We start from the raw sequence: 19,976 nt of genomic DNA, 5'->3' as shown, positions 1-19,976 counted from the left end.
CTGAAGGGCTAGATAGGCAGGGCATCATCAGCCTGCTACGGCAGCGTCCGGTTGGAGCAACTCAGGTAGCAAGCGTTTAGGATTTGCTGTGATGGAGGTCCTCTTAGCCAATCACCTCTAAACGAGGCCATGAGGGGGCGTGACAATTGGCCCAGAACCAATGCGCAGGCGAGGGTGGGACCATGGGGCGGTGACATCCTCGCGCCAATCGGAAGTGTTTGAGAGTGGGCCTGATGGTCGGAGGTCGGCTACGGAGCCATGAATATCTTGCCCAAGAAGAGCTGGCACGTCCGAAACAAGGACAATGTCGCCCGCGTGCGGCGCGATGAGGCCCGGGCCCGGGAGGAGGAGAAGGAACGTGAGCGGAGGGTGCTGCTCGCTCAGCAAGAGGTAAGCCTGGGGCTGGCCCGGAAGCACAGTGGGCCTGCCCGTCACTCGGTGTGAGGCGCGGGTCGGTGTTTGGCGATGTTTCTCTGCAAATCCTTTGCTAACTTTGAGGAAACCTTCCTAGATTCCCCCACTGGTGTAGCCGGAGTGACCAGAGACTAGCACATAGGAAGAGTTGTACAGATACTGTGATTACTTTATAGATCGTCCGCACAAGTTAATTACTGAGCACCCACTTACGTATGCTCCCTCCTACGGAGCACGAGACTTGAGAAATCCCTCTTAGAACAACTTTGAGTCCTTAGAGGTGGGCACGGAGTGCAGCGGCTTCAACGAGAAGGGTAAAGGGCGGACAGGCTGGAGTCCACTCGGCTGGACGCGTTCGTTCTCCATCATTGCTCTCCCAAACACACCCAGAGGCTTTCTTTGAAACGGTCTTTGTAGCTTTGACTATCTTGGAACTGGCTATGTAGACCAGGCTGGTCTCGAGCTCTGAGATCCCCTGCCTCTGCCTCCTGAATACTGGGATTGAAGACCACACACACATGCACAGGCTTTAATAATTACTCAATCATTTTGGCTTACACTTAAGTCCCTTAGCCAATCTGATCATGAAGTAGTGTGGATTTTTAAAATTTCAAAAGTGGGCCGGGCGGTGGTGGCGCACGCCTTTAACCCCAGCACTCGGGAGGCAGAGCCAGGCGGATCTCTGTGAGTTCGAGGCCAGCCTGGACTACCAAGTGAGTTCCAGGAAAGGCGCAAAACTACAGAGAAATCCTGTCTCGAAAAACCAAAAAAAAAAAAAAAAAAAAAAGATAAATTCAAAAGTGGTCGAGCGGTGTTGGCTCACGCCTTTAATCCCAGCACGCAGGAGGCAGAGGCAGGCGGATCTCTGTGAGTTCGAGGCCAGCCTGGTCTACAGAGTGAGCTCCAGGACAGGCTCCAAAGCTACACAGAGAAACCCTGTTTGGGGAGGGTGGAGGGGGGGCGGACTACGACACCTAAGTAGCCCAATTTGGTCAAGTTTGTAATCCCAGATCCTGAGGCTGCAGAGGGGAGAATTGTGAACTGGAGACAATCCTAATTGAGAACATGGAGAATAGTGACCTGGAGCGACACCTGGGATTCAGCTCCTTTGTCCAGAAATCAGTGTTTGGCTGCCTAATAAGCTACATTTGGGGGGTTGCGCATGCGTGTGCTGAGTGTACACTAAGCAGAGGCTCTATGGCTGAACGAGCCACCTCCACCCCAGAGCGGAGTGGTTTTTGATAGCTGTTTTTCTTACATTACTACAGGCTGGGAAGCCTTGTTTTAGGCTGGAGATCTCCCAGCAATTCCTGACAGTACAGTTTACTGTTTAAATAAAAACATCCACGCTGCACTCTAAATTACAAATGGTGTCATTCTTTTCTGGCTCCCAGACTTCCATGCCCTCGCCCCCCTTTTAAGGTTTTCTTCGAGATAGGGTTTCTCTGTGTAGCCCTGACTGACCTGGAACTCTCCACAGACCAGACTGGCCTCTTACTCCAGAGATCCTCCTTCCTCTGCCTCCTGAATGCTGGGATTTGAGGCACACACCACCACTAGCCAGCCCACGGCCCTTTCTTGTAACCCCCAGCGCTTCTAGGTTCTGAAAGTCCTGCCTATAACTTCTTCACAGGCTCGCACAGAATTCCTACGGAAGAAAGCCAGGCACTCACTGCCTGAGCTGGAAGCAGCAGATGCAGGAGATCCAAGTTCTGGGCCTGTGGACCTGTTTAAGGAGTTGCTAGAAGAAGGGAAAGGAGTGCCCAGAGGCAATAAAGAACATGAGGAAGAGAAGCGACAGGAGAAGGTAAGCTGGCCTCCTGTTGGTGGAATTGGGGATGTGTGTGTGTGTGTGTGTGGGGGGGGGGGATGACACACACAATTAGCTGTGACTAACCACTATTAGGATATGGTGACAGATGAGCACACAGAAAATTTTGAATGTGACTGAAAGGCAGCACCTAACAATTTGGTTACTGCCGTAGAACACTTAAGCTGTGTCTGATGTTAACCTTATTTTATGAGACTTTTATTTTGAGGTGAGACCTCAACTACACAGACCAGGGTGCCCTCCAGTTCACAACCCCCTGCTTTAGCCTCCTGAGTGCTGGGGTCATAGGCATGCACCTCCAGATGGCACTTGTGCTTCTCAAGCTGTGAACTGTACAGTGCCTCCCATCCAACTCTGAAGGTGCGGGATCCCACTGAAATCACTCCTCTGCTTTGCTTTTCTGCAGGTTTTTCCTTAGACTTCTCCCAAAGGTGCCCAATTTTGAACTCATGGAGCTTTTCCCATCCCCCCATTACTGCAGATTAGCCCTTGGCACTTTGCATAGCTGCTCCGTGGTCTGTGATTTCCCTTGCTGAATGACTACCCTTCCTCTCCGGGGACTCCTATATCTAGGGCTTCCAGAAGGACTGAAAAGACTATTCTGTTTTCTTGCTCCAACAGGAGAGGCAAGAGAAAGCACTAGGCATCCTAACGTACTTGGGCCAGAGTGCAGCAGAGGCCCAAACTCAACCTCCTTGGTACCAGCTCCCCCCAAGGGAAGGGGGCTGCCCTCCAGGCCCAAGCCCAGACGAGAAGATCAAGAACCGGTTGGACCCCTTGAGGGAGATGCAGAAACACCTGGGAAAGAAAAGGCACAGCAGTGAAAGCCGGCCTTCTAGAGAGGAGCGGCCTCAGAAACAACGGCCCCGAGAGTAAGAGCCCGGGTATCACAAAAGGGCTCAGCAGCAGAGTTGGGGTGAAATGGTTCTTAGTATATGGTCTAGAGACTTCTGTGGAGACAGACTTATTTTAGGATTTTAAGAACAGTATCTCCTCTAGCTACACCATATGGCTAAGGCTATGTTTATGTGCAGGACTTCTCAGTTTTAATGTGCAAGGGTATCTTGCCATGTTTGTCTGTGTGTGCACCACATATGTGCTGGTGCCCTTAGAGACTGGAAGGCATTGGATCCCCTGAAACTGTGTCACTATACAGTGCTGGGGACCAAACCCTGGTCTTCTGAGGAGTCAGAGCGCTTACGCACTGAACTCTCTCCAGCCTTCAGTTTTCTTTGAGACAGGGTCTCACTATGTAGTTGGCCTCTGCCTCCCAAATGCTAGGATCAAAGGTTGTGTGCTCAGTTTTCATTTCTAATTCAGTACAGATATATAGATACAACTTACCACCTGGTGCCTTTAATCCCAGCACTTGGGAAGCAGACAGGTAGACCTCTGAGTTCGAGGCCAGCCTGGTCTATAAGCCAGGGCTACACAGAGAAACAGATCTTTAAAATCACTGGGATTAGAGAATAAAAGCAGGTTTCTGTCTGTAAGATGCTAGATTCTATCAACTGGAGAAGGGGTACTCAAGGGTAACCTCTTTTTATTTGAAAATGGTACAGGGGGCCCAGGATACTGCTCAATGTGTTTTCTTGATCTGGAGGGGCATCTGATCCTAGAACCATGAGGAGGACTTGCTCATATGGCCCAGAACCAGGTGGCTTCTCTCAAGCGTTCTGCTCTTTTGCTCTCCCCCGTGCAGGCCACCTTCCCTACAACAGCTCCGCACTGAGCGTCTTCAGCGGGAAGCAGCTGAGAGGGCTCGAGCAGAGGCCCTGCTGGCCCGGGTACAAGGCCGAGCATCCCAGCAAGGCCAGGAAGAAGTGGAAGAGATGGATGAAAGGAGGCGGCGGTACAACTCCCAGTTCAACCCCCAGCTGGCCCGGCGCCCCCGCCAGCAGAACCCCACTCCTGCCCACTGACTCCTGGGGGGATAGGAGAGGCTGCAGCTGCCAGCCGTCATATAAAACTATTTATTCATAAATATTTTCCAAAATGAAAATAGGTTTACCAAAAAATGTCCCTCACTGGGGAGGGGAGGAAGGGGCAGCCCTCGCCCCCAGGCCCCCAGGGTAGGGCAGAGAGGAGGAGAAAGCCTCCCTGCCCTTTCCCTGCTTCCTGGGGGGGAGGGTGCCTCATGGCCTTGGGCCTCCCCCAGTCTTCCAGGGCAGGGCCCTCACCTGGGCAGGGGGATCAGCATGCGGGGGAGGGGTCAGGTAGAGGGGGCCGGTGTCACTGGAGGTCCCGGTCCTCCAGGTAGCGGTACTCAAAGGTGAAGCCTTCCTTCTTCCGCTGGCCCCACTTCTCGTAGTCAAAGTAGATGTAGGTGCCCTGGCCGGGGAAGAAGGTGGTCAGTGAGTGGACGAGGAGGGAGGCTGATCTGGGCCAGGCAGACGGACACAGAAGCAGTTGTCAGGGACATGGAGGTGCCAGGCTGATCTGTCCTACATGCTGACACCCTGTCACACTCCAACCTTGATGCCTTTAGAGTGGAGGAGGGAGACGCAGAGAGCCAGGCCCCAGGTGGACCTGGAGGCTTTCTCTACTATGGAGGACCTTGGCTAAATGTGAACAGTCACGAGGCCTCGGCTTATGTTCAGACAGCGGGGAATGCTGACCGACAGGTGACCTACATCCAACAGATGCCGCATCTATATCCAAGTGCTCTGCAGGGACACACACTTCATTGTAACTGAGATTCTGAGTGACTTCAGTGCCCTGAGACGCATTAATGTCGAGGACCAAACCAAGGTGAGACAGGAAGCCTGAAGTCAAAGTTGGTAGGATACAGGAAGAAAGAAGCTGGGTCAAGCGTCTGAAATGCTTCACAGTGGTCTGGAAGAGTGGAGGGGATGGATGGACAGAGTTCTGTGAGAATGGGACCATGAGGGCCAGCTTGGCACCTGGAAGTGTAGGTAGGGAAATTGTGCACAGGGAAAGCCACCGTGGAACACACCACCTGACAGCAACTACAGGAAGAACAGAAATCCGTGACGCTCACTGTATAGCAGGCACCATTAGTACTTACATGTTATTAACTCATTTAATCCTTGTAACAACTGCATGAGATGGGCACTGTGAACTCCCATTTGTACAGACAGAGAATCAAACCAAGAGAGGTTCTATCGACCTGCCCAATGTCAGCCAGCAAGAGCTAGGCTTAAACCCCTACCAGCCAGCTTTGGGGAATTTAGGGAGAGTGGAGTTTCCAATTGGCTGCCTAAACAGACTTCCTTCCAAGTACACTCAAGTCCCTCCTGCTCTGCTGGTTGCCAGGAAATGAAGAAGGGGTCACCGAGGTCAGGTTTGGGAGATGTCAACTAGAAAACACCACACTCCCAACTAAAGTACCCAGGGCTGCATGGTGGAGGCAGTTAGCAGCTCTAGGAAAGTTTCTCTTTGGAAGAAGTAACAATGGCTCAGACCTAAAGCACCAAGATATGGATAAATGGAGAGGGATAGCATCCCAGGCCAGGTGAACAGTGTGGGAGGCCAGTTTGGTCAGTCTACGGGACTGTGCTTGAAGGTCAAAGGCCAGCAGGACTGGGCTTGGGGACACTAGCCATACCCCAGTGGGACCAGGGTGGGCGGGGCCCTCACCTGCTCAAACTCATCTGTGATGGTCTTGGGCTCCTCGTGCCTCTGGAACCACATCATGTACTTGGTGTGGAATCGCCAGGACTGCTTCTTTAGGGCCTTGGCTGCCAAATACTGTGCCTTGGTTCCCTGGGAGAGAAAATGCAGAGGAAGATCAGGGGGCATCCAAATTGGGTAGGGAGCAGGGGAACAGGGCAGGGCATCAGGGCTGGACCAGGGCCCCCACAACAGACCAGCTGGGGAGAGTCCACTTGGAGACAGTGCTGGGAGCACAAAACATACCATGGTCAGAAGAAAATGAAACAGGAGGTGAGGTGAGAATTGCTTTCAGAAAAGCTCCGAGAAAGAAGAAACTAATGCATAATGAAAGCTGAGAGGAGACTATGCAGAAAACTCAAGGGAGCTGGGGAGGGGCTGACTCACTGCAATCAGCGGTCTCTAGGGAGGCCTTCAGAGGCTATCCTAAACTAAAGGGAGCAGAGAGCTCTTGGCAGTGGAGTGGATACGGCCTAGGCCCTGCAGCCTCTCCCTGAGTCTGAGCAAGTGGAATGCCTTGGGACTGGACAGGTTTGATTTGAGGGGGCCTGGGATGGGGAGGGGTGCGGTCCCAGTGGCCGCAGTGGGACACCCACCTCGCCCCTCCAGCCCGAGGGGGGATGGCAGCGGTGGCGGCGGAGCTGGGGGGCCCGAGGCTGCCCCGGGGGCCCTGCTGTACCTCCAGATAGTAGAAGATGAAGAAGAGTGTCTCAGTTGACAGGCGCTGGTAGAACTCCACTGTGTCCGAGTGTGGGGGTGGCATCTGGTGGTGGTAGGGGGGTGTCGGGCAAGGGTTCCGGGGGAGGTACTGCCTGTGGACCAGAGAGGATTTAGCGCCAGGTGACTTCCAGTTCCTGCCCTGTCCTCAGGGAGGTGTTTAGAATAAACTTCAACCTGCTATAGGGAGCCCAAGCCAAGTCCTTAACACTGCGTACTCTACCTAGTCTCTCAGGACCCGGTCCCCAGCCCCTTCCTGCAGCCCTCACCGAATGCGCTCAGAGTCAGAGGGGTGGGGCATGTGGTGCCAGGCGGCCTCTTCCATGGCTTGCTGGTAAAGCTGCTCCTTGGTGAGGGACACCGGCCCCAGGGGACACACGCCCAGTGACAATGGTATGTTCACCTCTGACAGCTGCAGGGCTGGCTGGGCTGAGGTGGGGGGTGCTGATGTGCTGCTCAGGATGATGTCTGTAGGGAGGGATGGGGCACCAGGCCCCTCAATGATGAGGATGGGATCAGTTCCTCCTCCTTGGCTTTTGCCCTCCCCACCATTCCATGACTACCACCTCGCTCTGTTAGGTGTAACGTTGGCACAGGGTCCTCAATACCAGAGCTGATAGCTGCCCGTTCTGCCATGGATTTCAGAGAGCTCAGAGGTTCAGGGGCCTGGAAGGAAAAAGGGGACAAGCCTCAGGACCTGGAGCAGAGAATGGACTACATAGAGATGCAAAGCCTGACGGGACCTGTACACCCTGCCTACTCTTCTGTTGCTAGTTCCCTATTTGCAAGATTTGCCCATACTGTGCTAAAACACCATGGCTATAAGGAAGCTGCAAATCTGAAGTCACCATCAGAACATGGTCCACTGACTCTCCAGTGTGTAATTCTGTTCAGGGTCCATGACACATTCCAGAGGAAAAAATACCCTACAAACACGGTGGACAGGCCATAGCACACACTTCCATAAAGACACCACATGCTGGGGGAATGCCCACTGGACTGCCCACAGTAATATGGCATCTTAGGGAGGTGGCTGGCAGGATTGCAGGCTCTGCTGCTGCTTAAGGAAGTCGGCCATCCCTTGGGCATTCAGTCTCCTTGGGAACATCAGTGGGTTGGGTCCGCAGCCCCCACACTGCTTTCCCTGGTGAAGAGCTTAGGGCTGGCTCTTCTACCCACTCTGCACAACCCTTCCATTACCAAAGCCCACCCACAGACCTGCATCCAGATCTCTTGGAGGGACTCACTCTGTACTAGTCACAGCCAGTAAGGCCTAGTCCTTCCTTCATCCTCTTCTTCCCCCACCCCACCCACAGGAGCCTCTCCACAGGGTGTCATTTTGTTTCTTCTCCCCTAAAAACCATGCTAAAGCCCTATCACCCACTCAGGAGAACATCTACGATGCTTTTTCTTCCCTAGAAAAGGAGACACACTGGATCTCCTGTCCCAGGTTGGGCTCAGGGTCCACATCTGAGGAGCTCACCTTTATCTCCGGGGTGGTACTGAACTGCGGGGGACCATTGAGCAGGGGGCCAGCTGCCTTGGCCTCACTGAAGCTGGGTGTCGGAGAACTGGGAGGATTCACAGGCAGTGGCACCAAGAGGCTGGGTCCCCCTGAGTTGTTCCCTGAGCCTGAAGCCACACTCCCAGTCCCCGCTGGGGCTGCCGTACTGGGTTCCTTCCTGGGTAAGGAATGGAGGAGAGGGTTGGGGCTTTAGCTCCGTGGTAGAGGCTTGCCTAGCAAGCGCAAGGCCCTAGGTTTGATCCTCAACTCCAAAAGAAAAAAATCTCTTAATAAAAATGTTTTAAAAAAAAAAAAAAGAATGAAGGAGATTAAGGTCCCTAAAGGAGGATGGACACAGAAAATGGTCTCCAAAGCGGGCAGCTGAAGGCAAGACAGCCGGGGTGGGCAGAAGAGAGCAATCTCTGAGACCCTCTTCAGTACAGCAGGAGGTACTGAGTTAGGAATACAGGTTTTTAGGATCCCCTAACAGCTTAAAAGATGGGGGACAGGGTAGTTCTAGAGCAGTCACTGGGGCAGATGCAGAGTGAATAAAGTTCCTATCACAGAACAAGTAACCTTGCTCAGATGCAGATGGTGCAATCTCACTAGGGCTGGTAATGTCGGGGGCAAGGTGGCCAATCTTTCATTCAGCATGTGTTTGGAAACAGCGGGAGCAATCTGACGTCATGTTGGAGAAACGGGGGACTAGGACATTTCACTTGGAAAGGGAAAAGCTCCCACATCCATGGAAGTCAGGCCACCTCAGAGCAAAGAACAGAAACGGGGAGATAGCAGTCTGGAACCCAGAGTGGAAAAATCAGTAAAAGAGGACAAAGCTGGGAACTGATGTACAGCCGGCCCAGGTCTAAGAAGCAGGGACAGGACTGGGAGCTCCGCAGCAAGGGTGCCGGGAGAGCCTGTGCACACCCTGCCACTCCAGAACTACTCACGAGGTGCTGGGAGCTGGGTTATGAGGGCCTGAAGTGGGGCCCAGGGCTTGGCTGCTGGCACTGCTGCCCCCACTGCTGCTCAGAGCCACCTCCGCAGGGCTGTCTGCAACAACCGAACTGTAGCCTGGGGAGCAGAGGGGCAAGTGTCACCAGGCTGCCAGCCCTGCCCCCCTCGCCGTCCCCCCAGCTGGCCGCACTTACTGGTGGCACCGTTCTGCTTGCCAGCCCCCGCGCCTGTGCCACTGCTGCTGCTGCTGCTGCTCCCTCCGCTGCCACCACCGCTTCCCCCGCCGCTCGGCTGGGCACTGGGAGGCCGGGGCTGGGCAGCGCTGGGCCCGCTGGCATTGGGTGGGGCCACAGCCTGGGCATAGGGGGCAGGAGTACCCGAGTTGTGGCTGGGAGCCGGACTGGCCTTGGGGCCCAGGGCACTTGGAGGTGCTGCTAGGGTAGAGGCCCCATTGTTGCCAGGGGCGGAGCTCAAGGCAGAAGTGGCAGGTGGGGGGCCAGAGGAGTAGGTGGGCGGCACAGCTGGGGACTGGGGGTGCTGGTTGCTGTGGACAGGCTTGGAGCCGTTTTTGGCTGGAGACTGCAGGAAAAAAGAACAGAGCTTGGTCAGGTACTAGGCCAGCCTGTCCACTACCCACCACCCTCTCACTGTCTCTGACCTGCTATCAACAACAGTCCATACCCTCCGGGGCACCCAGCAGAACTCAACTGTCCTCATGTTTAAGACCCATTTATTCTTTTCAGCCCCTTCAGCTGTCCAAGTCCTGGTGGACACTGCCCCCTGTCGTCACACGAATCTGACAGGGGTTAGGTCGTTAAGACCAGAGACCAGTGCAAACTCTTAAATACCCTCCATTTGAGACCTGGAGTGGAGGTGCACGCCGCCTTTGATCCTAGCACTTGAGAGGCAGAGAGAAGCCGGTCTCTCCAAGTTTGAGATTAGCCTGGTCTATTAGGCGAGTTCAAGCCAGTGAAGGTTACACAGTGAGATGCTTTAATTTTAAACAAAAATTAACTCCCCCCCCAAACACCTCAATTAGATCAGTGTAAATGTTTAAAAGTAAGGGAACTGGGACAGCCAGGATACTTCTGAATGTCAGCTAAAGGCCTGTTTGTTACAGCCAGTCACAGGACTGTAAAATACAGTGGTGCACAGTGTAATGACTGGGAACCCCTACCTCAGACAAGTTCCAGAAACCAGGCTGCCATGCTGAACTGCCTCCTGGATTTCTGACCACCACAAGAACCTCACTTACCAAGTACCAAGGGAACTGGCCATTTTCTTTTCCCCTGGGATCATGCTTGACAGTCAGGGTGCCTGGTGAGGTGGCAGAGCTGGGCCCACTCCCAGGCGTCCCTGTCCCAGTCTCTCTCTCCATTACGCTTGCTGTTTCTCAACCCTTGTGCCCAGTGAGGTCCCCCACCTAGGACTATTCCTTCTATCATCACAGAGGGGCTTCGGGATCCTTCTGCCACAACATTCCTGTTTCCTAAGGTATGTTCTGTCTTAGAAGTTGACAGAGCTAAGAGAGTTCATTCACTAGGAGCCAGAGGAATTGGAGGAGTGCCGCATACTCCTTCCTCTCTCAGAGACTGCTTCCTGCAGTCAGCACAACACAGGCATTCTGACTTCCGATCACTTCCCAGGCATGTCTGGTTCCTTCTGAGATGGTCTACAAAGACCAGGTCCTCAGTCCAACAGGCCCACCCATCATACTTCCAAGCTTTCTGCTACAGCCCCTCTGTGTGATCTGCTGCTGCCACAGTACCATTCGGTCTTCTTCTGCAGGCCAAGTCATAGGCCACCTCAACCACAGCACCAGTCATCAGCCTGCCCTCAGGGTGGCACCGTTTCTGGCATGCTACCGTTCCAAGAGCCCAGCAGCTTCAATGATTGTAAGGACCACTGAATAAACAAGTGACAAGCCATCAGACTCAGACCTGGACCCACCTGGCTGACTTCACTATCTGTCGAGCGGCCTCTCTTCTTATCATCTTCAGAGTTTTCCTGAGGTATGGGAAGTAAGAGTCAGAACTGTGTGACTTCCAGGGTCCCGACACAAAAGGCAATCCTTTAAAGGACCCAGGAGGGCCCTTACTGCTCTTAATTTCTCACAGGCCCATCTGACTCATCCTGTGACCCAGAGCTGTTCCAACATCCACCTGAAACTGGGAAACAGCTAAATCTGAGCTCCTCAGTACTGTCTTCTGAGAGCCAGCACTCACTCCCACCCTGGGAAGTACTCAGGAACCTCTTACAGACTTTAGCCCTGGATCCCTGTCAGAGAGGACATACCCAGCTGCTCAGGTCCTCCAGCACCCCACACTGTAGCACGCCACCACCACCACCTAAAACCCACATGAATGCTAAACCTGAGTGGGAACCCAGGGCCAATCTTTTGGCTTTATATCCATTCCATACCAGGAAAGACCTTGGAGCACAAAAAGCCTAGATTGCAATTCCTCAGCTGCTCTCTCTCTAGGGCAAGACCGGGCTTTTGATTTCTCTATGCCCACCCTCTTGGGAACCCAGACCCTCACCGTAGTGCAGTTAGCTGGGCTGGGTGGGATGGGAGAGCTGGAAGTTGTTGAGGTGGGCGTGCTGCTGGACTGGTTGAAGATCTCATCCTCCATGTGGCTGTGGCTGGGGGGGGAGGTGGCGACCAGCGCCTGTGCTGTGGGGGCAGGGGAGCAGCATGCTTAGCTGGCTCAGCCACACCTCCTGCCCTCACCCTCTGTGCCATGAAGGTCAGCCCAGGGCCTCACGAATGTCCTCGAGGTCCAGGTCGTCATAGAGGAATTCGTTCTCTTCAAAGTCGGGGTCCTGGGACGAGTCAACGTAGTACTCCACGTCATCCTTGATCTTTCGGATGGCGTCGACCAGGATGGAGTCATTGTCCAGCATGCGCAGGATGGTCTCCAGCATGCGCACATGGTAGCGGTGCTTCTCGATGTGCCGCTTCAAGCCCTCAATCCGGTCCTGCTTCTGCTGGCGAGCCCAGGGCCAGGCTCAGGGGCTGCAGAGCACCTGCCCAGCCCTCCTGCCCCCACAGAACCTGTCCTCAGTCCCCCGTCCCCAGGGCACCCCAAAAACTCCACTACAGCCCCTCCCAGCACGGGGCAGTGAGGAGTGTGCCCACCCCCTGTCCCAGTGAGGACCAGTCTGAGGTTTCTGATATCTCGGGACCCACTTCTCCCTCCTCAAACCCTTTGGGCTCTGGAGGTCCCTAGAGACCTGTGACGCCTGTGCTCACCCAGCCTCCCTCCGTTCTGCCCTCTGCCTGGAATACACATCCCCTCTCGTGGCGACAGTAATGACAGTACTAAGGACAGAGCTGTGAGAAGGAAACTTGCACAGGGAGCTCCTGCTCCTCTCCAAAGTTCCAGTTCCCTTTACCACCTGACACCTTAGTGCCAGTTCACCCTCTCCCCTCTCAACCCCTGGTTTTCAAATCTCTCACCAATCATGATATACCACCTCTCACTTTCCATCCTACCCCAGCTTCCTTCTCTGGTGACACCATTAAGCAGACATCCCCTTGAATTCACACCCTACAACCCTAAAGGTGTAGGATCCAGGACCCTAACATACGGCTTTGGTTCAAACCATCCTTTCCCGAGCATCCCATAGCCATTGGTTTCTCAGGGACACACATCACCCGCTTCTGAGAACCTGGTATCTTTGGAGTGCTGTGTACCTTCCCAATCTGGCTGTCCCTTCATGTCTCACTTACTTGGAGTCCCAGCTGAACCTAAGTCTCTCTTCACCCAAACTAACCCTAGCCAATATCCCAGGATCCTATCTTACCTCCTCCCTACCCCACTCAGCCAGCTAGGCTGCCTCGTCCTGCTTCTCCATCTCTACACCAGGTGTACTTTAGACACCCAGAACTAGACTCCCACAAGCCTCCAGAGGCTTCCTGTGCACAAGCCACACCCACCCCTACCCCATAGGTGATGGTTCTCCCCCCACTCACATCCTTGTCGCCCTTCTTCTTGCGTGTCTGTACCGACAGTGACTCCACCTCACTCTCAAACTGGTCCACCTGCATATTTAGGGTGTCAATGGTGTTCTGGGGGAAGAGAAGGGAAGAGGGTTTGTCCTCGAGTCCCTGATATACACTTAAGTCTGGGCCCATGTGCTCACTTCTTTCTCTGTCCCAACTCACCGTGAGCCACTGGCCAACCTCTTCCTTCTCCTTCTGGGCAGGGTCCACCTTCTGAGCCAGACCCAGGCCCTCCTTGCTATAAGCTTTGGTTTTGGTCTCTCGTTCCACGACTTTGAACCGTTCCATTTGCTGTGGAGAGTAAGGTTGGTGGAGAGCTCACAAAGGTGGGACAGGAGCTGTAAGGCCTAGCAATGCTACAGACAGCCTGGAGACCTCTCTGCCCTTCCCTTGGCTGTGGAGACATTACTCTTCTCAGGAGTTTGGAGCTGCTGCTCCACTTCTGCCTTCTGGGGTCCCAGGAACCTGATCATTTCACCACCCCACAGAGCCCCAGGCTCTGGTGTCCTACCGTTTCAATGAGCTTGCGGTTTTCGATAAGCTGCCTTTTGTCCTTGATCTCGTTGGATGCCACCCATGTCTTGATCTGGTCCCTCAGCCGCTGAAGGGAGATCCAGCAAGAAAATCAGGCTGCAGCCTAGGAACTGGGGCCCTTAGTGACCTCTTCTCCCTGGGACCCAGCAGTCCACTCTCCCCAACCCTCCTCCCACAGGACACAAGAGTCCAGCCCCAGCCCCCTCACTTGTAGCTTCTTAATCTCCTTCTTTAGGTCAGCCTCATACTTTTCTTTCTGGTTCGCGTTGGCTGCATTGTGGAGCTGAGGGATGAAGAATTCAGCAGTCAATGTGAGGGTGGCTGCCCAGAACTCGCCATAGCAGAAAAGGTCCAGTCTCTTTCTTCCTCGGCTGGGGCTGGGACATCTAGGACCCCCTCCCCACAGTCGATCTTAGAGACGATTCCCTGGTCAACACCCTGAGACTCTGAACTTCTTGGTTCTCCTCCCCACAGACCCAGATTTTGAGGTTCCTAGGCCGTGTACCTTTTGCCAAATATCTTCAAACTGCTCCACACCTTCGGACACCTTCTTGAGGCAGCGATCAATCTCACCTGGCCAGGGAGGAAGACTATTAGGATCCTGCCAAGGCAGCAAATATCCAAAGACAAGCTCCCAGAAGAGAGGGCATGTGGCCACATTTACAGTCTATTACCTTGGAGTTTGCGCTTGTCCGCCATCTTCCCTGCCCTACAGACGAACTCTCTTCATACTCTCTTGGAAATGGACGCTGCTGGGGAAAATTGGGTAGGACTTAACATCTATTCCTTGGCTAGTCCAAACGCAGAGACGTGGTGGGAGTCACGGGGTAGGCAGGATGGTAGAGGGAAGAAACAGTTACTTGCCCTCTTCCCTACCTGATGATACAACTCAGGGCCTTGCACATGCAAGCATTCTTTCATCTAGCTACATCCCCAGCTGCATTTCCTATCTGATAAGGGAGATCTGACCTGCTTTTAAATTCCTTCAGTTGCCCAGCACAGAGACGGGCAGACTGGATTCTGGGAAACTGTTGAAACAAAGACTGCTGTATCTTATTTGTGGGCCTCTTACTTTGGAAGCAAAAAATTTCCAGAGTACAGAGTATCTGTTCTCTAGATGACACTACAGCACATGCAGCACAGAGTGGAGTGCTGGGGTGCAGGCATGAGCCCTAGAAATGAGGATTCTAAACAGGGGTTGGGAGCAGAGGTGACTGGGAGAGGCCACTCCAGACAAGTCAGGAAATACATGAGGCTGGCGGCTCCTGGAAAGATGAGATGCTGTGTATACAGGTGTGAACTGAAGGGCAAGAGTGATAGGGGACTTCTGTAGCTATGAAGACCTGGACCCGCTCATACAGGACAGGGCAGGATGTCAAACAAGAAATTTACTTCACAGTAGAATCCTGGAGCCCACACAGATAATGCTCCTGACCAGAAGAGCTTGAAACTAAAAACGGTTATAGAAACTTGGGAGCAGGAAGCAGCACCTCAAGAGGGCTGGGAGAAGATAGAAATCTTGCCAAGATAAGAGAGTAAAAGGTACCTTAGCTGTGAGAGAGGAATTCCCTATCAGATAGACTGGCAATTTAGACTCAGAAACATGAACCCATCAGGGCAGAAACCAAAACGAACAGAGGGGCACCTACTTTTATTCTGAAGAAAGGTGAACTTAACTCAGAGGGGCCCGAGGACGAAGGACTGAGGAGGGGAGGGTTATAGCCAAAGAAGTCCACACAACAAAACTTGACTCTGAAACAGGGCAACCTGGAGAGGGAGGGACATGGGAAGAGGATTTCTGAGCCGCCAGCAGAAGCAGTCTCCCTAGGGGTATACTAAAAAGCAAGGCTCTGAAAACTATACAGGACAGGGGTGCCCCAAAGTAGCTCTTAGCAGAAACAGCCCTACTCCCAGGACCAAGAGTTTCAACCTGGCAGGCAGCTATGAGGGTCCTTACTAACAAGGAAAGGAATACCCAGAGAGTTTTTTAACAGAAGATGCAATGTGGGGAATGTTTCAAAGCACACTGTCAGCCTAATGTACTACAACCAGTGCAACAGAAAAACAGGATCGTACCCTTTCCAAGAACAGGCTCTTAGAATACAGCTCAGGCTGGCTTTGAACCCACATTCCTGCCCTGACCCCCCAAATGCTGGGGTTAGAGGAGTGCGCTGCCATTCCTGGCTCAGTTTTTCCCATTTCCACTAATCACAGGTGACTAGCAACCACTGCATGGACACTGAATTTTGGAGCAGGATTTAGAAAAAGAGGCCCAGAGACGATGGAGTTGGCACCTCTTCTGAAAGGAATTTTCAAAATTAACTCTACAGAGTCTCACTCTGTGGGGAGGTAGGTATGGGTAGCACCTGAGGCTCTAGGAACTTAAATAAAGGACCTATTTAAAAAAAAAAAAAAAAGAGCAGCACTCTCCTCTGAGGATTGGCTGACACACCACACACCAGGAATCTTCAGCAAGACGAGACAACCAGCAAAAGGACTCAGCAAAGAGCCCCACTGAGGAGACTGAAGTACAGGCACCTCTGATCCAGGGATCTTGCCTGGGATCAGCAGAGGTGTTCAGGATCTTGACCAGGAATGAGTCTTGGCTCTACCATCCATCAGCACAGAAGAGCCCCCTTTTACACCAGGGAAGGGAGGAGTGTTAAACAGAGCTTACACTACCCACTCTGTCCCAAGAGCCTACAGGAGGGTTCTGGACAGGCACTGCAACCCAGACAAGGCACTCCAACCTTAAGGAGGCGAGGCCCTACCCTAATTCCACAGTGATGTGGTTGGGACAGGGGGGAGGTGATATGCCTTACAGTGAGAATACAGTACTATGGCACCAAAAAAATGACAGAAATCCTAAAGGAGCCAGAAACAAGGTGTCAAAAAAAAAAAAAAAAACAGGGGCCAGTGAGTAGGATCAGCATAAACCAAGCCTGACGACCTACGTTCAATCTCCAGGATTCACATCGCAGAAAGAGACCCAACTCTCAAAAGGTGTCCTCGATCTTTCACATGTGTGCTGGCATGTATACATTCCAAAGAGTACATACACACCAAACAAACAAACAAACGAAATGTTGGGCCAGGGCTGGCCTTTAATCCCAACCCTTGGGAGACAGAGGCAGACAGATCTGAAGGTCAGCCTGGTCTACATAGTGAGTTGCAAGCCATCCCAGACTACATAGAGAGAAAGTGTCTCCCAAAAAAAAAAAAAAAAAAAAAAAAATCAACCAAATAAAGCAATAAAAAATAATTAAGGCCTGTGAGATGGCTGAGTATATAGAGGTACTCGCTATGATAAAGGTACTGGTGATCTGGATTCAACCTGAGTCCCAAATAGTGAAAGCAAAGAATCAACTTCTCAAAGGTTTTTTTCTGAACCCCACATTTGTCTTGGCATGCATGCACATACAGAAAATCAACTTTAAAAATATATAAAATAAGAAAAAAATTAAGAGCTGGAGACGTCTCAGATGGAAATGTCACTTGTTGCTCTCTCACAGTCCAGGTTCAGTTCCCAGCACCCACATAGCCGCTCACAATTACCTGTAACCCCAGTTCCAAGGGGAACCAATAGCCTTCTCAGGTACAGCACAGCACACTTACATGGAGGGATAGAATAAAAGTAATTTTAAAAAGTAATGATAAAAAAAAAAAAAAAAAAAAAAGAACAGGTGTAATACTTCAGCCATCAAGATGGGCGGGCACAGCTGTGTAAGTGAAGACAGCATCTGAGTGGCAAAAGGCTGCTCCACAGAGCAGGACAAGGCCCACACACCCAGGAGTTTCTGCTCTCTCAGCTAGAGTGGAGGCAACACCTTCTCTCCACAAAACAAACAACAACAAAAACCGCTGCACACCAAGAGGGTGCACGCACCTGAGAAGCCAGAAAGGAAGCCAGTGCTGGAGCCTCAAACCAGAGGTGCCACCACCAAGGACTGCCTACCCCATTTTCCAAGACCCTCTCAAGAGGCCATCAGCACAGGGCCCTTTTGAGGTAGGCAAGCACCTTCACACAGAACATACACATGTACACAGATGGGATGGGGTTTGGACAGCATGGAGGAAGCTGGGCCTCTTGGCCCATGATGGAGGCTCCTCTCTCTGTCCAAGGTTATGTGGGCACATCCTCAAATCAGGACTCACAACAGGAATCTTCAGAACTTTTCACCACAGGTTCCAAGATCGTCACACCGAGACCTAAGGAGGGCACAGCCTTAATCCTGAAGGCTGGTGCTGTTGAGTGGCCACACAGGCATCCTGGGGCACAGCACTGGGCACCCTGCAGATTAGAGGGCTCACACTAAAGCCAGGAGCAGTGGCAAGCAGCGCTGGAGGGGGAACTTGAACCCAGTGGAGGACCCTGGCACCCCCACATGGGGGTTCTATTAGGTGAATAAAGTATCCCCTGGAGAGGCCCAACACCAAAGGTAGGGGATGAGGAACCTACACCGTGAAAAGTCATCCCTAAGAATCTTTAGTCCCAAGCAAAGTGACCACAGTGGTCTCTCTCCCAAGTCCCAGACACCACACAAGGAACCTTCACTTTAGACCCACAGAAAAACCACAGAGGAGTCAATCACACTAGCTGGGGGTACTCACACCCAAGAGTACCTAGCCTCACAGTGAGTACACCAGGGTGTAGTCATCTCACATGCAGGAGGGAGGGTGATGATAAAACCAAAGAAGGAAGGAACTTTACCTTGCAGGTGACACCACCCCACAAATACAACACAAATGCAGGGAGAAAGGCCACCCCTTGCACACGCAGCAGGAGACCTAGGCGAGGAATGCTTGCCTACGGGGTACCAGCTGGGTGAGAAGGACCACTCTAGCCCGGCACAATGCTTTCACCCGGTGGATTTCAATTACGGGAGATTACACACACACAGGTGGGTCAATAAGAAAGGAAGTGCAGGGAGATGACAACCCATACGATGGAGGGGAGAAGGTGAAGACAGTGAGGAAACCCTTGCCAAAAGGGCCGAGATCGAATCCGAGGATGACAGTCACAGAACGGAGATGCAGCTGTTTAGAAGAGGTGCTCTAACTGCCCCTAACAGCAGCAGCATACCACTAACAGAGCCCGGGAGCTCACAATCCACCGACACGGACCCAGGAGAGCTCAACAGCTCCCACCACACACAGCAATACCGGCAGACTTGACATCACTAGGAAGCCACATCCACGGAGGCAGACAGCTTGCACCTTGGTGGAGCTTGCATCCCCAAAGCTAGAGGCCACTGATACCCCTACCTCAAAGATGTAAAAGACCTCCTGAAGCCAGGAAGTGAGCAATAGGGTGGACAGTCCTGAATCCAAGGTCTGGGGAGGGAGTGTTTAAAGAAAAAAAAAGCCATGCTTCCTTAAAAGAAGACTGGTGGAATGGGACATCTAGGAGACTTGACTGCCAGAGCTGTGAGGACAAGGTGGAAACTTTGGCTTAGGCTCCAACTCACAACGGGAGCTGCACCCTCGGGTCTTGGGGACTTTTCCTCCACCAGATCCATCTCTTCCAAAGAGGCTTCCCCCTATCAAGACACCAACAAGCTGGAGCTCTCGGGTGCAGAGGCCACGCTCCCAAAGGGAGCTCCCGGGGAGGGCATGGCTGCAGGAGTGCCCCCCAACACCCACCGCAGAAAGCCCCGGCCCGCTGCGCGCCCATCGCTCCAAGCCCGGCAGGCAGGACGCGGAGGAGGGCGGGCACCTCGCACCCGGGGCCGGAGCGCTGCCACGCGGGAATCGGGACGCGCGGGAGGGCTGAGAGTGGAGGGTCCCCGCCCGCCCGAGCCGAAGCCAGGCCCGAGCGCGCGGCCGGCCGGGGCAGGGCCAGGGCCCGGCGGGCGCGGAGGCCGTGTCGCGGCAGGCGGAGGGGTCGCGGGGCGGGAAGGCAGCCGACGACGCTGAGGGGAGAGGGGAAGGGGTCCGGCCCAGTCGAGCCTGACGCTCTCACCGCAGGAGCTGGCGCCGCCGCTGCGGAGCGTATCGCGACAGGCGAGGAGGGGGAGACGGAGGCGAGCGCCCGCCAGCCGCCTTTTTTTTTTTTTTTTTTTTTCCTCTTTCCTCGCGCCCCAAGCCCGGGCGCTATCGCGATAAGAGGGCGCAAGAGCCGGAAGTGGGGTTGGGTTGTTGATAGAGGAAGTGGGCCCGGGGTTGTTCTAGACGACCGAGTAGGGGATTCGGGGCTCAAGGGAAGGCCCGGCGGCGGCTGCCGACGGCTCCACGGAAGCTGAACGGGCCCGGTCCAAGATGGCGGCGGCGGAGGAGGCCTCCCCTCCTCTCTTCTCGTCTCTGGCGCCGGCCCGCCCCCGAGCCCCGAATATAGGTCCGTCATTGCTCCCGCAGCACGTCGCTCTGCGCCGTCAGGCGCG

The 19,976-nt window shown here is 53.5% G+C and overlaps 2 protein-coding genes across 8 annotated transcripts; one reads left to right on the top strand and one right to left on the bottom strand.

The window, feature by feature from the left end:
* The first annotated feature begins 170 nt into the window (after positions 1-170).
* Positions 171-4,247, top strand: Leng1 (leukocyte receptor cluster member 1). The gene is made up of 4 exons (XM_042269795.2): positions 171-390; positions 2,048-2,221; positions 2,867-3,117; positions 3,948-4,247. Exons 1-4 carry the CDS (start codon positions 259-261, stop codon positions 4,165-4,167), a joined length of 777 nt encoding a protein of 258 aa, XP_042125729.1. The 5' UTR covers positions 171-258; the 3' UTR covers positions 4,168-4,247.
* Cnot3 (CCR4-NOT transcription complex subunit 3) lies at positions 4,205-19,915 on the bottom strand. 7 transcript variants are annotated; one of them, XM_006996029.4, is made up of 18 exons: positions 19,559-19,915; positions 14,271-14,345; positions 14,102-14,169; positions 13,805-13,879; positions 13,574-13,663; positions 13,225-13,353; positions 13,033-13,128; positions 11,822-12,044; positions 11,597-11,730; positions 11,007-11,063; positions 9,251-9,635; positions 9,050-9,173; positions 8,079-8,277; positions 7,162-7,261; positions 6,865-7,063; positions 6,558-6,690; positions 5,846-5,971; positions 4,205-4,576 (listed from the first exon to the last, which is right to left on the bottom strand). In XM_006996029.4, the coding sequence occupies exons 2-18, from the start codon at positions 14,293-14,295 to the stop codon at positions 4,478-4,480; spliced, it is 2,262 nt and encodes a 753-aa protein (XP_006996091.2). In that variant the 5' UTR covers positions 14,296-14,345; positions 19,559-19,915; the 3' UTR covers positions 4,205-4,477. The 7 variants fall into 7 exon arrangements, with proteins under 7 accessions (XP_006996091.2, XP_006996092.2, XP_076424515.1 ...); XM_006996030.4 differs by having other exon boundaries at positions 11,822-12,041; positions 19,559-19,913; XM_076568400.1 differs by having other exon boundaries at positions 11,822-12,041; positions 14,271-14,348; positions 19,559-19,892.
* Between the last annotated feature and the right edge of the window lie 61 nt (positions 19,916-19,976).

This window comes from Peromyscus maniculatus, chromosome 1, assembly GCF_049852395.1.
Source record: "Peromyscus maniculatus bairdii isolate BWxNUB_F1_BW_parent chromosome 1, HU_Pman_BW_mat_3.1, whole genome shotgun sequence".
NCBI classification, from domain to species: domain Eukaryota; kingdom Metazoa; phylum Chordata; class Mammalia; order Rodentia; family Cricetidae; genus Peromyscus; species Peromyscus maniculatus.
This window is presented reverse-complemented; position numbering and strand designations above follow the sequence as displayed.

Excerpts from the sequence above, each read along its gene's own strand:
- Leng1 (XM_042269795.2), top strand. The coding sequence starts at position 259 with ATGAATATCTTGCCCAAGAAGAGCTGGCACGTCCGAAACAAGGACAAT. Across the intron at positions 391-2,047 it reads TGCTGCTCGCTCAGCAAGAG|GCTCGCACAGAATTCCTACG; the intron begins GTAAGCCTGGGG and ends ACTTCTTCACAG. Across the intron at positions 2,222-2,866 it reads AAGAGAAGCGACAGGAGAAG|GAGAGGCAAGAGAAAGCACT; the intron begins GTAAGCTGGCCT and ends TTGCTCCAACAG.
- Cnot3 (XM_006996029.4), bottom strand. The coding sequence starts at position 14,295 with ATGGCGGACAAGCGCAAACTCCAAG. Across the intron at positions 13,129-13,224 it reads AGGTTGGCCAGTGGCTCACG|AACACCATTGACACCCTAAA; the intron begins GTGAGTTGGGAC and ends CTCTTCCCCCAG. Across the intron at positions 6,691-6,864 it reads TCTGACTCTGAGCGCATTCG|GCAGTACCTCCCCCGGAACC; the intron begins GTGAGGGCTGCA and ends TCTGGTCCACAG.